The sequence below is a fragment of the Nerophis lumbriciformis genome, linkage group LG07 (genome assembly GCF_033978685.3).
Source record: "Nerophis lumbriciformis linkage group LG07, RoL_Nlum_v2.1, whole genome shotgun sequence".
Taxonomy (NCBI): Eukaryota; Metazoa; Chordata; class Actinopteri; order Syngnathiformes; family Syngnathidae; genus Nerophis; species Nerophis lumbriciformis.
The window spans coordinates 50,360,001-50,377,500 of NC_084554.2; the positions used below are offsets into that span (position 1 = coordinate 50,360,001).

Sequence of the window (17,500 nt, forward strand, 5' to 3'; positions counted from 1 at the left end):
GTGTGTAGTGAAGCATCTTTAGCTATTCCTCGTCCTCCAGTGATAATGATACTTTATTTGTCGCTATGGAGGCGATGATTAACCTTTATCTTTACTTTTCAAGCCAAAATGCGTCCGTTCTCCCTTTTCTGTCCACGCACTGTGTCTGCTTGTAAGTACTCTGTGTGTGTGTGCTGCCGAACATGCTCTTCTGCTTGTAAAACCAGCAATGTCATGCCCGTAAAAAAACCCACAAAAAAGCTTTTCAAACAGAGTATAGTACAGTTTTTTATTCATTAGTACGGTGATACTATACTAGTACCGGTATACTATACAACCCTAGTGTGTGTGTGTGTGTGTGTGTGTGTGTGTGTGCACTTAAATATTATTTCATCATACTAGCTATAGTGTAAAGGGGGGCCCTCACAACCTACTGACCAAACGTGGGTCCACACAAAGTAGGCAAGACATGTGTGTGTGTGTGTGTGTGTGTGTGTGTGTGTGTGTGTGTGTGTGTGCACTTAAATATTTTTTTAATCATACTAGCTATAGTGTAAAGGGGGGCCCTCACAACCTACTGACCAAACATGGCTCCACACAAAGTAGGCAAGACGTGTGTGTGTGTGTGTGTGTGTGTGTGTGTGTGTGTGTGTGTGTGTGTGTGTGTGTGTGTGTGTGTGTGTGTGTGCGCGCGCACTTAAATTTGTTTACATTCAGGGGTGCAAGCTTGCTGTTAGCGGTGAGCTATCGTATCCTCCTACGGTGTGTAGTGAAGCATCTTTAGCTATTCCTCGTCCTCCAGTGATAATGGTACTTGTAAGAAACTTACTTTATTTGTCGCCATGGAGGCGATGATTAACCTTTATCTTTACTTTTCAAGCCAAAATGCGTCCGTTCTCCCTTTTCTGTGTCTGCTTGTAAGTACTCTGTGTGTGTGCGCTGCCGAACATGCTCCTCTGCTTGTAAAACCAGCAATGTCATGCCTGTAAAAAAACAACAACAAAAAAACCTTTTCAAACAGAGTATAGTACCGTTTTTGATTCATTAGTACGGTGATACTATACTAGTACCGGTATACTACACAACCCTAGTGTGTGTGTGTGTCTGTGTGTGTGTGTGTGTGTGTGTGTGTGTGTTGTTTTTGCCACACTTTTCTTGCCATGCGAGCTGCAGAGGAAGGAAAGCCGTATCTTTGGGAGCAGCATCCTCTAGATCGCTCTGATCATCTGTGAGCATAAACACAGACCAGGACCGTCCTCCCCCTTCCCAGAATCCTCTGCTCCAGCCAGTCGCCATTAAGGCCGCAGTAAAAACGAGACTTTTTTTTTTTTGTGTGTCTTAATGGGGATGATACGAGGAGATAGCGGAGGCGGGGTCTCCCAATACATGAATTTCTTTCCGTTTGTTTTCTCAGGCCCGTCAGGGGTCGTGTGTAAATATCTCAGCGCTAATGTCACTCTTCGAGAGCGGCGGAACTCTCGCTTCCTGACGCTTTTGCTGCCGCGCCACTTTTTCTTTCTCGCCGTTTAGACTTCCTCTCAGGAAGTTTCCCATCTGCCTGTTGCAAGGCGCGCTGATTGCCAGCCGCGCTCGTGCATGGATTTGTGCAAACAGGCGCCGATAAGAGTGGCCTGGCCAAAGACCTGACACATTTGATGGACAACATATTGACCTATAAAGTATTTTGATGGACAACATTATGACCTATTAATTATTTTGATGGACAACATATTGACCTACAAATTATTTTGATGGACAACATATTGACCTACAAATTATTTTGATGGACACTACAAATTATTTTGATGGACAACATATTTGACCTACAAATTAATTTGATGGACAACATATTGACCTACAAATTATTTTGATGGACAACATATTGACCTATAAATTATTTTGATGGACACTACAAATTATTTTGATGGACAACATATTTGACCTACAAATTATTTTGATGGACAACATATTGACCTACAAATTATTTTGATGGACAACATATTGACCTACAAATTATTTTGATGGACAACATATTGACCTACAAATTATTTTGATGGACACTACAAATTATTTTGATGGACAACATATTTGACCGACAAATTATTTTGATGGACAACATATTTACCTACGAATTATTTTGATGAACAACATATTGACCTATGAATTATTTTGATGGACAACATATTGACCTACAAATTATTTTGATGGACAACATATTGAACTACGAATTATTTTGATGGACAACATATTTACCTACAAATTATTTTGATGGACAACATATTTACCTATAAATTATTTTGATGGACAACATATTGAACTACGAATTATTTTGATGGACAACATATTGACCTACAAATTATTTTGATGGACAACATTTTTGACCTATAAATTATTTTGATGGACAACATATTGACCTACAAATTATTTTGATGGACAACATATTGACCGACAAATTATTTTGATGGACAACATATTGACCTACAAATTATTTTGATGGACAACATATTTACCTATAAATTATTTTGATGGACAACATATTGAACTACGAATTATTTTGATGGACAACATATTGACCTACAAATTATTTTGATGGACAACATTTTTGACCTATAAATTATTTTGATGGACAACATATTGACCTACAAATTATTTTGATGGACAACATATTGACCGACAAATTATTTTGATGGACAACATATTGACCTACAAATTATTTTGATGGACAACATATTGACCTTCAAATTATTTTGATGGACAACAACATATTGACCTATAAATTATTTTGATGGACAACATATTGACCTACAAATTATTTTGATGGACAACATATTGACCTTCAAATTATTTTGATGGACAACAACATATTGACCTACAAATTATTTTGATGGACAACATATTGACCTTCAAATTATTTTGATGGACAACAACATATTGACCTATAAATTATTTTGATGGACAACATATTGACCTACAAATTATTTTGATGGACAACAACATATTGACCTACAAATTATTTTGATGGACAACATATTGACCTACAAATTATTTTGATGGACAACAACATATTGACCTACAAATTATTTTGATGGACAACATATATACCCTTTCAAATTAAATAAACATGTATTTTTTGCATATTTCAATATTGTAATTCAAATGTCAACTTTAAAATTCCAAGTTCAATAAAACAAACAAATAATAAAAAAAAAAAAGTATACTTTTTTTGCAAAATTTTGCCGGAACCCGCCGTACTTTTAAGATGGCGCCGAGTGTCAGAATCCGTGCGTTTTAGGTGTAACCGTACAAAAAGAGCTACAGAGCTAGCCTCAAACATTAGCATGCTTACATTAAAATGCTAACATTTAGCATGTGTGCTAACGACGGCATGCTAACAGTTAGCATGTCTCACACTTCAAGTAACACGGATGTAAGGTGTGGGGTTGCGGAAATAGAGCAAAAAGCGTAAAATTAGATGAAAAAGTTTTAGCATGCTAACGTTAGCATGCTAACAGTTAACAGCTGTCACATACCAAGTTATATGACTCGAGGTTAAACGGTTGCAAAATTAGCTCAAAGCATGCTAACATAAACATGCTATGGGTTAGCATGTGTCACATACTAAGTTATATGACTGTAGGGTGTTAGAGAAAAAACGTAAAGTTAGCTAAAAAGTTAGCACTTTAATTTTAGCGTGCTAGCATGCTAAAGTTAGCACGCTAACAGTTAACAAGTGTCACATACAAAGTTATATGACTCTAGGGTAAATGTTAACCAAATTAGCTCAAACAGTTGGATTTTAATGCTAGCATGCTAGCATGCTAATGTAATCTTGCACACAGTTAGCATGTGTGAGCAATAATAATATGGCCCATAATAATAATGCAAGTATACCCTTTCAAATTAAATAAACATGTCTGTCTTGTATAATGTAATATTGTAATTAAAAGGTCAACTTTCAAGTTCAATAAAACAAAGAAATGTTTTTTTTTAAATTGTATACTCTTTGCAAAATTTTGCACTTCAATAAAAAGCACAACCAAAAGCAGTACGATAGGTTCTGACCCGGTTAAGGAGGGGGGTGGGGGGTTTATAGTCTGGAAAAGACAATTAAACATCTGGTGTGTAAGAAGCACAACACTTACAGTATAAACACGTTGTAGGGCGCAACATTCAGCTGCATGGAAAAAGCTACTTCCTAGTTAAACAACACAGATAGCCTGTACAGTGCTGCCATCTAAGGTCTTGGCATTGCAAGTGAGACTCAAATGTGATAATAAAACACAGTTATCATTTTGAAATATATTTTATACAATTGATATTTACCTCTGAGTACCGGTATCGATTCTGAATTGGCACCGTATGGGTTCAAACCATCCCCAATGACAGTTATTGTGATGAAAATGATGACAGTCATCATCATTATTAGAGGACAGGATAGACTTGGTGTTTTTGTTGATGCTGTGACAGACAACAAGGGAGCACAAAACATCAAATGCTTATTGAGTTGGAATCAACGACCTTTCACCTCTCGAGTCAACGACCTTTCACCTCTCTGCGCTGCAGGATCATCCCCTTCCAGAGGCCTCTGAAGATCAAGGAGCTGCTGCAGAAAGTGACAGAAGCCTTTGGCCAGCAGATGGAGATGTTCTTCATGGAGAAGGAGGTACTACACTCTCTACTTCCATGTGGGATGTCATGTGCGATACAAGCAGTCCTGCACTGTTTACTTGTGTGTGTTATCATGTGCGACACAAGCAGTCCTGCACTGTTGTGTGTGTTATCATGTGTTATACAAGCAGTCCTGCTGCATGTTTACTTGTTTGATATCATGTGCGATACAAGAAGTCCTGCAGCGTGTTTACTTGTGTGTGATATCATGTGCGATACAAGCAGTCATGCACTGTGTTTACTTGTGTGTGATATCATATGCGATACAAGCAGTCATGCACTGTTTACTTGTGTGTGATATCATATGCGATACAAGAAGTCCTGCTGCGGGTTTACTTGTGTGTGATACAAACAGGCCTGCACTGTGTTTACTTGTGTGTGTGTGATATCATGTGCGATACAAGCAGTGCTGCACTGTGTTTACTTGTGTGTGACATCGTGTGCGATATAAGCAGTCCTGCAGCGTGTTTACTTGTGTGTAATATGTGCGATACAAACAGTCCTGCACTGTTTACTTGTGTGTGATATCACGTGCAATTACAAGTGGTCCTGTAGTGTGTTTACTTGTGTGTGATATCATGTACGATACAAGCAGTCCTGCAGCGTGTTTACTTGTCTGGAATATGTGCGATACAAGCAGTCCTGCACTGTGTTCTTCATGGAGTACTACACTCTCTACTTCCATGTGTGATATCATGTGCGATACAAGCAGTCCTGCAGCCTGTAGTGTGTTTACTTGTGTGTAATATCATGTGCAATACAAGCAGTCCTGCACTGTGTTTACTTGTGTGTGATATCATGTGCGATATAAGCAGTCCTGCAGCGTGTTTACTTGTCTGGAATATGTGCGATACAAGCAGTCCTGCACTGTGTTCTTCATGGAGTACTACACTCTCTACTTCCATGTGTGATATCATGTGCGATACAAGCAGTCCTGCAGCGTGTTTACTTTTGTGTGATATCATGTGTGATACTAGCAGTCCTGCACTGTGTTTACACATGTGATATCATGTGTGATACAAGCAGTCCTGCACTGTGTTTACATGTGTGTGTGTGATATCATGTGCAATATAAGCAGTCCTGCAGCGTGTTTACTTGTGTGTAATATCACATGCGATACAAGCGGTCTTGCAATGTGTTTACCTGTGTGTAATATCATATGCGATACATCATGTGCAATATAGGCAGTCCTGCAGCGTGTTTACTTGTGTGTAATATGTGCGATACAAGCAGTCCTGCACTGTGTTTACTTGTGTGTGATATCACATGCGATACAAGCGGTCCTGCAGTGTGTTTACTTGTGTGTAATATCATGTGCGATATAAGCAGTCCTGCACTGTGTTTACTTGTGGGTGATATCATGTGCGATATAAGCAGTCCTGCACTGTGTTTACTTGTGTGTGATATCATGTGCAATACAAGCCGTCCTGCACTGTGTTTACTTGTATGTGATATCATGTGCGATGCAAGCAGTCCTGCACTGTGTTTACTTGTATGTGATATCACATGCGATACAAGCGGTCTTGCAATGTGTTTACCTGTGTGTAATATCATATGCGATACATCATGTGCAATATAGGCAGTCCTGCAGCGTGTTTACTTGTGTGTAATATGTGCGATACAAGCAGTCCTGCACTGTGTTTACTTGTGTGTGATATCACATGCGATACAAGCGGTCTTGCAATGTGTTTACTTGTGTGTAATATGTGCGATACAAGCGGTCCTGCAGTGTGTTTACTTGTGTGTGATATTACATGCGATACAAGCGGTCCTGCAGTGTGTTTACTTGTGTGTAATATCATGTGCGATATAAGCAGTCCTGCACTGTGTTTACTTGTGGGTGATATCATGTGCGATATAAGCAGTCCTGCACTGTGTTTACTTGTGTGTGATATCATGTGCAATACAAGCCGTCCTGCACTGTGTTTACTTGTATGTGATATCATGTGCGATGCAAGCAGTCCTGCACTGTGTTTACTTGTATGTGATATCATGTGCGATGCAAGCAGTCCTGCACTGTGTTTACACGTGTGTGATATCATGTGTGATGCAAGCAGTCCTGCGTTGTGTTTACTTGTGTGTGATATCATGTGCGATACAAGCAGTCCTGCATAACCGTAATAAAAAATATTTTTTTAATTTTTGAGTAAGTTCTGGTGTCTGAGTTGCCATTTTTTTTTACTGGTAAATCTACGTATTTATTGTAAAAGTGTACATAAAAATATATTTCATCAAATGCACATGCAGTATTATACATATATTCACAGTTAGGGGCGGACATACGTGTCATGTGACCCTCAATGAAACCAGTGTGACGATGCCTTCAAGTGTCCTCATAATTGTTTGTGTTTTTTAGCTGCTTCTGCCCCTGAAGACCCAGGAGGACTTGGACCAGGCCGTCTTGTCTCTGAGCTGCAGCACCGTGACCAACGGCCTGCTGAGGATCCTGCTGAAGACCCCCAAGAACAACCACGTGAGGGAACCCCCCCCCCCCCCACCCCCCCCCCCCCCCCCCGCCAATCACCTCTTGCAGGAAGTATGACGTTTTGCCCACTTCCTGTGCCCCCCCCCCCCCATGCAGTACCTGCAGGTGACCAGCAGAGACAAGCAGAGCGAGATGAGGTCGTCGCGTTCGCTGGGCGACCTGAAAGGATCGCTACTGAAGGGCTCGGAGAGAGTGCGCAAACATTCCACAGGTGAGCTCACTTCATCCTCCCTCCATGAGTGTTTACGTGTGCAGCTAGAGGGCGCTAACTCTCTGTTACATAGCATTATATCTGCTAGTGCGGATTACGTAACAACGCCAAACTAAAGCAATTTTTATTCAACTTCTTAAGGCCCAAGCTGTTTGTTTACATGCTTTTATTTGTTTCTCTTTGCAATTTGGGCTTATTGGACCCTAATTAGAATAAAAACTAAGAATCATATTTTGATATGATGTACTTAAGTCCATAAGTACACAAACGTGTACTTCATGTTTAGTTACATGCTAATTCTTATTTTTACATTTTTTATTCTTCCAAATTCCATTGTATGTTATACTCTTCTGACACCACCAGATGGCAGTATAAGTGTCCACATAAGTGGCCATAAGACCCCAATTCAGTAGTGTACACAATTTCTGGAAATAAGAGCTAAAAGGTGCTGTCCACGCATGTGGCCACTAAGCCTTTAGAGGAGTTATAATTAATAGTTATAAAACATGTATGGACTTAAAGAATATTTGTCTTCTGTAAAACAGATAATGGTAACTAAATTTAGTGGGTGCGGCTTATAGTCTGGTGTGGATCCTTTACGGGGGGGAAATGTCCCCTAAAATTTAGTGGGTGCGGCTTATAGTCTGGTGTGGATCCTTTACGGGGTGAGGGAAATGTCCCCTAAATTTTAGTGGGTGCGGCTTATAGTCTGGTGTGGATCCTTTACGGGGGGGGAATGTCCCCTAAAATTTAGTGGGTGCGGCTTATAGTCTGGTGTGGGTCCTTTACAGGGGTGGGTCCCCTAAAATTTAGAGGGTGCGGCTTATAGTCTGCTGTGGATGCTTTACGAGGGGGGAATGTCCCCTAAAATTTAGTGGGTGCGGCTTGTAGTCTGGTGTGGATCCTTTACGGGGGGAGAATGTCCCCTAAAATTTAGTGGGTGCGGCTTATAGTCTGGTGTGGATCCTTTACGTGGGGAAATGTCCCCTAAAATTTAGTGGGTGCGGCTTATAGTCTGGTGTGGGTCCTTTACAGGGGTGGGTCCCCTAAAATTTAGTGGGTGCGGCTTATAGTCTGGTGTGGATCCTTTACAGGGGGAATGTCCCCTAAAATTTAGTGGGTGCGGCTTATAGTCTGGTGTGGGTCCTTTACAGGGGTGGGTCCCCTAAAATTTAGAGGGTGCGGCTTATAGTCTGCTGTGGATGCTTTACGAGGGGGGAATGTCCCCTAAAATTTAGTGGGTGCGGCTTGTAGTCTGGTGTGGATCCTTTACGGGGGGAGAATGTCCCCTAAAATTTAGTGGGTGCGGCTTATAGTCTGGTGTGGATCCTTTACGGGGAGGGGGGGGTGTCCCCTAAAATTTAGTGGGTGCGGCTTATAGTCTGGTGTGGATCCTTTACGGGGGGAAATGTCCCCTAAAATTTAGTGGGTGCGGCTTATAGTTTGGTGTGGATCCTTTACGGGGGTAAATGTCCCCTAAAATTTAGTGGGTGCGGCTTATAGTCTGGTGTGGATCCTTTAGCCGGGGGCAATGTCCCCTAAAATTTAGTGGGTGCGGCTTATAGTCTGGTGTGGATCCTTTACGGGGGGGGAATGTCTCCTAAAATTTAGTGGGTGCGGCTTATAGTCTTGTGTGGATCCTTTAGCGGGGGGGGGATGTCCCCTAAAATTTAGTGGGTGCGGCTTATAGTCTGGTGTGGATCCTTTACGGGGGGGAATGTCCCCTAAAATTTTGTGGGTGCGGCTTATAGTCTGGTGTGGATCCTTTACGGGGGGAAAATGTCCCCTAAAATTTAGTGGGTGCGGCTTATAGTCTGGTGTGGATCCTTTACGGGGGGGGGGGGGGGGGGGGAGAGAATGTCCCCTAAAATTTAGTGGGTGCGGCTTATAGTCTGGTGTGGATCCTTTACGGGGGGGGGATGTCCCCTAAAATTTAGTGGGTGCGGCTTATAGTCTGGTGTGGATCCTTTACGGGGGGAAATGTCCCCTAAAATTTAGTGGGTGCGGCTTATAGTCTGGTGTGGATCCTTTACGGGGGGGAATGTCCCCTAAAATTTAGTGGGTGCGGCTTATAGTCTGGTGTGGATCCTTTACGGGGGGGGGGAATGTCCCCTAAAATTTAGTGGGTGCGGCTTATAGTCTGGTGTGGATCCTTTACGGGGGGGGGGGTGTCCCCTAAAATTTAGTGGGTGCGGCTTATAGTCTGGTGTGGATCATTTACGGGGGGGGATGTCACCTAAAATTTAGTGGGTGCGGCTTATAGTCTGGTGTGGATCCTTTACGGGGGGGGGGGAATGTCCCCTAAAATTTAGTGGGTGGGGCTTATAGTCTGGTGTGGATCCTTTACAGGGGGGAAATGTCCCCTAAAATTTAGTGGGTGCGGCTTATAGTCTGGTGTGGATCCTTTACGGAGGGAAATGTCCCCTAAAATTTAGTGGGTGCGCCTTATAGTCCGGTGGGGGGAATGTCCCCTAAAATTTAGTGGGTGCGGCTTATAGTCTGGTGTGGATCCTTTACGGAGGGAAATGTCCCCTAAAATTTAGTGGGTGCGCCTTATAGTCCGGTGGGGGGAATGTCCCCTAAAATTTAGTGGGTGCGGCTTATAGTCTGGTGTGGATCCTTTACAGGGGGAAATGTCCCCTAAAATTTTGTGGGTGCGGCTTATAGTCTGGTGTGGGTCCTTTACAGGGGTGGGTCCCCTAAAATTTAGTGGGTGCGGCTTATAGTCTGGTGTGGATCCTTTACAGGGGGAAATGTCCCCTAAAATTTAGTGGGTGCGGCTTATAGTCTGGTGTGGGTCCTTTACAGGGGTGGGTCCCCTAAAATTTAGAGGGTGCGGCTTATAGTCTGCTGTGGATGCTTTACGAGGGGGGAATGTCCCCTAAAATTTAGTGGGTGCGGCTTGTAGTCTGGTGTGGATCCTTTACGGGGGGAGAATGTCCCCTAAAATTTAGTGGGTGCGGCTTATAGTCTGGTGTGGATCCTTTACGGGGAGGGGGGGGTGTCCCCTAAAATTTAGTGGGTGCGGCTTATAGTCTGGTGTGGATCCTTTACGGGGGGAAATGTCCCCTAAAATTTAGTGGGTGCGGCTTATAGTTTGGTGTGGATCCTTTACGGGGGTAAATGTCCCCTAAAATTTAGTGGGTGCGGCTTATAGTCTGGTGTGGATCCTTTAGCCGGGGGCAATGTCCCCTAAAATTTAGTGGGTGCGGCTTATAGTCTGGTGTGGATCCTTTACGGGGGGGGAATGTCCCCTAAAATTTAGTGGGTGCGGCTTGTAGTCTGGTGTGGATCCTTTACGGGGGGAGAATGTCCCCTAAAATTTAGTGGGTGCGGCTTATAGTCTGGTGTGGATCCTTTACGGGGAGGGGGGGGTGTCCCCTAAAATTTAGTGGGTGCGGCTTATAGTCTGGTGTGGATCCTTTACGGGGGGAAATGGCCCCTAAAATTTAGTGGGTGCGGCTTATAGTCTGGTGTGGGTCCTTTACAGGGGTGGGTCCCCTAAAATTTAGTGGGTGCGGCTTATAGTCTGGTGTGGATCCTTTACAGGGGGAAATGTCCCCTAAAATTTAGTGGGTGCGGCTTATAGTCTGGTGTGGGTCCTTTACAGGGGTGGGTCCCCTAAAATTTAGAGGGTGCGGCTTATAGTCTGCTGTGGATGCTTTACGAGGGGGGAATGTCCCCTAAAATTTAGTGGGTGCGGCTTGTAGTCTGGTGTGGATCCTTTACGGGGGGAGAATGTCCCCTAAAATTTAGTGGGTGCGGCTTATAGTCTGGTGTGGATCCTTTACGGGGAGGGGGGGGTGTCCCCTAAAATTTAGTGGGTGCGGCTTATAGTCTGGTGTGGATCCTTTACGGGGGGAAATGTCCCCTAAAATTTAGTGGGTGCGGCTTATAGTTTGGTGTGGATCCTTTACGGGGGTAAATGTCCCCTAAAATTTAGTGGGTGCGGCTTATAGTCTGGTGTGGATCCTTTAGCCGGGGGCAATGTCCCCTAAAATTTAGTGGGTGCGGCTTATAGTCTGGTGTGGATCCTTTACGGGGGGGGAATGTCTCCTAAAATTTAGTGGGTGCGGCTTATAGTCTTGTGTGGATCCTTTAGCGGGGGGGGGATGTCCCCTAAAATTTAGTGGGTGCGGCTTATAGTCTGGTGTGGATCCTTTACGGGGGGGAATGTCCCCTAAAATTTTGTGGGTGCGGCTTATAGTCTGGTGTGGATCCTTTACGGGGGGAGAAATGTCCCCTAAAATTTAGTGGGTGCGGCTTATAGTCTGGTGTGGATCCTTTACGGGGGGGATTGTCCCCTAAAATTTAGTGGGTGCGGCTTGTAGTCTGGTGTGGATCCTTTACGGGTGGGGATGTCCCCTAAAATTTAGTGGGTGCGGCTTATAGTCTGGTGTGGATCCTTTACGGGGGGGGGGAAATGTCCCCTAAACTTTAGTGGGTGCGGCTTATAGTCTGGTGTGGATCCTTTACGGGGGGGGGGGAATGTCCCCTAAAATTTAGTGGGTGCGGCTTATAGTCTGGTGTGGATCCTTTACGGGGGGGATGTCCCCTAAAATTTAGTGGGTGCGGCTTATAGTCTGGTGTGTATCCTTTACGGAGGGGGGGGTGTCCCCTAAAATTTAGTGGGTGCGGCTTATAGTCTGGTGTGGATACTTTACGGGGGGAAATGTCCCCTAAAATTTAGTGGGTGCGGCTTATAGTCTGGTGTGGATCCTTTACGGGGGGGTAATGTCCCCTAAAATTTTGTGGGTGCGGCTTATAGTCTGGTGTGGATCCTTTACGGGGGGAAAATGTCCCCTAAAATTTAGTGGGTGCGGCTTACAGTCTGGAAAAGACAGTACAACTAAGATGAATGTTACAATTAAACATCTGGTGTGTAGGAAGCACAATACCTACAGTATAAACACGTCGTGGGGCGCGACAATTCAACATTCACTCGCAAAACCGAGCCACCGGGCGCACTTTTCCTTTCTTTGGAAACAAACGTCTCGCTCTTGGCATTAGCCATGTTGTGCAAAGGTAAGGGTCCATCAAGGGTAAAGGGGGCGGCAACATTTTTTTTTCTTTAAATCGTCTGCAACAAAAAACGTAAACATACAGACTGTCCGCCCTGAGATCGGTAGGTCCTGAGTTCAAACCCCGGCCGAGTCATACCAAAGACTATAAAAATGGGACCCATTACCTCCCTGCTTGGCACTCAGCATCAAGGGGTGGAATTGGGGGTTAAATCACCAAAAATGATTCCCGGGCGTGTCCGCCCGCTGCTGCTCACTGCTCCCCTCACCTCCCAGGGGTCAAATGCAGAGAATAATTTCGCCACACCTAGTGTGTGTGTGACAATCATGGGTACTTTTTAACTTATACCCCTCAGGCCTTTACTTGCAGTATTAACACTTTTTAGGGTGCGACAAAAAAATAACACTTCTGCCATCTAACATCTTGGACTCGCAACTGTCATTGATAAAGAATAACAAACCTCAGAAAGGTCGTCTCGGTCCTTGTGGCGTCTCACGTGTCAGCCGCCCCCTCCCCCCCACGCAGGGTCCCTGCACACGGGTCGCACGTCGCCGCCCCCAGGCAGCGTCCCCGAGGAGCAGCAGCAGATCGCCCGCCAGGGCTCCTACACCAGCATCCACAGCGAGGGCGAGTTCATCCCCGAGACTCAGGACCTCGGCGTAAGAACCCCCCCCCGGAAGTCCCGAGTCGGGCGTAGGCGGGCCTGGCACTCAAAAGGTCTTCTCATGTTGCAGATGCTGGATCACTTTGGCAGCGCGGGAAACTCGCTGTCGAGCAGCTGTCAATCAATCGACCAGGCGCTGGACAGGTGAGTCCAGGGACGGGGACAGAATTCGGTTCCTTTACAGGCGCTGACCCAATTCTGTCGGGAGTCGATTCACATGAAATCAAACGGTGCCATATTTAGACACCTTTGTTGCACGTGGCGTCAGTCGAGCAGCACTGAGAGCCAAACTTCCTCCAAGTGAAGTTGCCATTGTCAACAGCTGCAAAGCGAAAACGATCCAGGCGCCGCTTTTTAAAAAATTCGCCAGCTTGATGCTAATCCACATTGGATTTGGCATAGCATTAGCGATTTTACATGGCGATTTCAACGCTTTTAAATTCGGTAATGAAAACAACCGTATTTTTCGTACTATAAGTCGCTTCTTTTTTCCCAAGCTTTTGAGCCCTGCGGCTTATACAAAGGTGTGGCTAATCTATGGATTTTTCTTTGCTAACAGCCGATATAACAGACTTAGACTTAGACGAACTTTAATGATCCACAAGGGAAATTGTTCCGCACAGCTCAGTTACAAATGATGGAAAAGATGGAAAGGACAATGCAGGTATAAAATAGACTAAAAGCAATATAAAATATAACATATATACATAATATTTACATAATATACCGTATTTTTCGGACTATAAGTCGCAGTTTTTTTCATAGTTTGGCCGGGGGTGCGACTTATACTCGGGAGTAATGTTCCCTCTAAGGTGCGCGCCTGTGCAATTGCGCACTGCTCAAGCGTCCTCTGCGCACGGCAAAATCTATGCCACATACAAAATCAAATATAAAAATAAGCGCATAACAATTTTCGACACACGGACACGACAGAGAAAACAGTTTTCGTCATCATTGTTCAAATAATGTAACGTCTGTCGAGACGCTTAGAGGACATGAATTCCATCCATCACTTTACTGAGCAAAACTCTTTATTCGGCCATAAACACATCACCAAAACATTAGTAAAAAAAATGATATCTAGCAAAACTGGTCATTTTCTGCAGTACAAACCAGACCAAAAGCAACTTTGTTATATCACCAGCAGCCGCTCGCTCTTTCTCACTTGCGCCAACACATGCACATATGGCACTTAGCCAGTGATGCGTTTATAGCCACACAAAAAGTCGGACAACTCCAACACCACACATAAAGTGTCATTCCAGGTGGTTACACTATGATTTACCAATCAAATGTGTGCTTATTCTAGTGTCATTTATTAGGAATCTTAATTTATAAATATTAACCATGAAATGCTGTTAGTATATTAAATAAATACTAATGAAAATATATTTTTTACAAACAGGAAGTTGCAGGAATGTACACATGATCCCCTGCTTACATCTCATTGTGCTACATGTGAATGTTTTAATGGGAACTAAATGCAATGTCTGAAAGGAGTACAAGTTATTTCCAAAGCAGGACTTCCACCCAGACAAACAATACAAGTACCGTATTTTTCGGAGTATAAGTCGCACCGGAGTATAAGTCGCACCTGCCGAAAATGCATTATAAAGAAGGAAAAAAACATATATAAGTCACACTGGAGCCCGGCCAAACTATATAGTCTACTTATAGTCCAAGAACGGTACAACTAAGATTAATCTTACAGTCGAACAGCTGGTGTGTAATAAGCACATTACTTACAGTGTGAACACTTTGTAGGGCGCAACATGACACATTCGAGCTTCCTGGAAAAAGCTACTTCCTAATAAGAGGACATACCATAGCTAGACTGTACAGTGCTGCCATCTAATGTCTTGGAAGTGCAATTGCACTGCAAATGAGATGACAAATTAGACCGTTTTTTTATCATTTTCAAATGTTACGTAAAAAAGCATTTTATGATCAAACTACGACACGCAAAAGTACCAAACAATTGGTCCCGTTGAGGTACGGTATCGATTCCCAGGCGCGGCACCGTATGGGTTCAAACGTCCCTCGCGCTCACAGACGCCAGCCAGCAAAGAGCGTTTCAAACCAGGTCACCTTGCCGTCGCCATGGCAACAACACTCTTCCTCCGGACGGCCGGACTGTGCCGCTATTATCAGGAGAGGAGCAGAAGGAGAGACAGGACACGCGGAGCGCTAACGAGGGGATTTGGAGTGGAAAGGGGGAAAAAGGCGGCGGAAAGGTTCTCTACCTGCACCGGGGCTTATCACAACGCCAACAACAATGGCAGGAAACTGCTGCATGGAACTTTTCCCTGCCAGTGGGCATGCGTGCCTCTTATCCAGAGTCTGACTTAAACTACTATTAGTGTGTATACACCATACTATTAGTGTGTATACACCATACTATTAGTGTGTATACACTGGGGATCCACCATACTATTAGTGTGTATACACTGGGGATCCACCGTACTATTAGTGTGTATACACTGGGGATCCACCGTACTATTAGTGTGTATACACTGGAGATCCACCATACTATTAGTGTGTATACACTGGGGATCCAACATACCATTAGTGTGTATACACTGGGGATCCACCGTACTATTAGTGTGTATACACTGGGGATCCACCATACTATTAGTGTGTATACACTGGGGATCCACCGTACTATTAGTGTGTATACACTGGGGATCCACCGTACTATTAGTGTGTATACACTGGGGATCCACCATACTATTAGTGTGTATACACTGGGGATCCACCGTACTATTAGTGTGTATACACTGGGGATCCACCGTACTATTAGTGTGTATACACTGGGGATCCACCGTACTATTAGTGTGTATACACTGGGGATCCACCGTACTATAAGTGTGTATACACTGGGGATCCACCGTACTATTAGTGTGTATACACTGGGGATCCACCATACGGTCGATACCGATCGTTAGTAGTCAAGGAGTGATATTTGGAGGCATTAAAAGTGATTTAAACATTAATATTATACGTCAGTAAACATCTGGACAAGGCTTTAAAGTACCAGAAGAGTGTATATATATCTATATATATACAGTATATACATATATGTATGTATGTAATTGATATGTGTATATATGTATGTATATACATATATATATGTATACATATATGTACATTATATATGTGTCTATACATATATATACATATATGTGTATATATTAACATATATATGTGTCTATATATATATGTATGTATGTATTAATGTATATAAATATGTATATATCTATGTATGTATGTATATATGTGTATATATATGATTGTGTGTATATATGTATACATAAATGTACAGTATATACGTGTGTATACACATATATATATATATATGTATATATATTAGCATATATATGTATGTATGTATGTATATAAATATATACGTATATAAATATGTATATATATATATATATATGTATGTATGTATACTGTATATGTGTGTACATATAATTATATGTGTATATATGTATGTATATACATATGTATGTATACATATCTGTACAGTATATACATGTCTATACATATATATGTACTGTATATATTAACATATATATGTGTCTGTATATGTATGTATGTATGTATATATGTATATAAATATTTGTATAAATATGTATGTATATATATATATGTGTATATATATAATTATACTGTGTTTATATATGTATAAATAAATGTACAGTATATACGTGTGTATACATATATATGTTAACATATATATGTGTCTATATGTATATATATATATATTTATATATATATATATTTATTTTTTATTTTTTTTACACACAATGGTATTTACATTTTTTTTAATAAAAACTAAGAAATTAAAATTGGACTGAAACCTTGTTTACTTCTGTGATGACCTCCTTAATGTTTTGTAATCAATCAGAAATATCAAGCAGTGAAAAGCACCAAACTTGCACACGTGTGGAGAGAGACTTCCCATCATGCATTGTAATGGATTTAAATGGGTGTCTTTTTATTTATTTTTTAATGTTGATTGGACAAAGTTCCATGAGCAGGTGGTGTTATGTGTGACCATGTTTGTTTTATTTCTGCACCGTGACTAGGGAAGGTTGTTTGTATTGGGTCATATAAGTATATGCTGCACACCGTGACTTCAAATGAACCCTAACCCATCAGCTAGAACCAGACTGCACTTGAAAGAGAAGCAGAATAGCAAGTTAATGTTTTTGTTTTTTTACCCTTTTTGTCTATGCAGTCCACCTTTCTCACAGAACAACCGCGACAACAATTACATGAACCTCAACTACGAATACAAAGGTGAGTGAGGGACACACACCTGCACAACACTACACACATGCACAACACTACACACCTGCACACAACTACACTCCTGCACACAACTACACTCCTGCACAACACTACACATCTGCACACAACTACACGCCTGCACACAACTGCACACCTGCACACAACTACACACCTG

At 42.6% G+C, this 17,500-nt stretch overlaps 1 protein-coding gene across 1 annotated transcript in view; it reads left to right on the forward strand.

Annotated features, from left to right (window-relative positions):
- Positions 1–17,500, forward strand: part of map3k22 (mitogen-activated protein kinase kinase kinase 22) — a 93,906-nt gene that overhangs the window by 62,834 nt on the left and 13,572 nt on the right. Inside the window, exons 6-11 of the mRNA XM_061964891.2 lie at positions 4,543–4,642; positions 7,004–7,120; positions 7,229–7,343; positions 12,891–13,024; positions 13,100–13,173; positions 17,273–17,334. Coding sequence (XP_061820875.1) covers positions 4,543–4,642; positions 7,004–7,120; positions 7,229–7,343; positions 12,891–13,024; positions 13,100–13,173; positions 17,273–17,334 — 602 coding nt within the window. The remainder of the gene's footprint in view (positions 1–4,542; positions 4,643–7,003; positions 7,121–7,228; positions 7,344–12,890; positions 13,025–13,099; positions 13,174–17,272; positions 17,335–17,500) is intronic.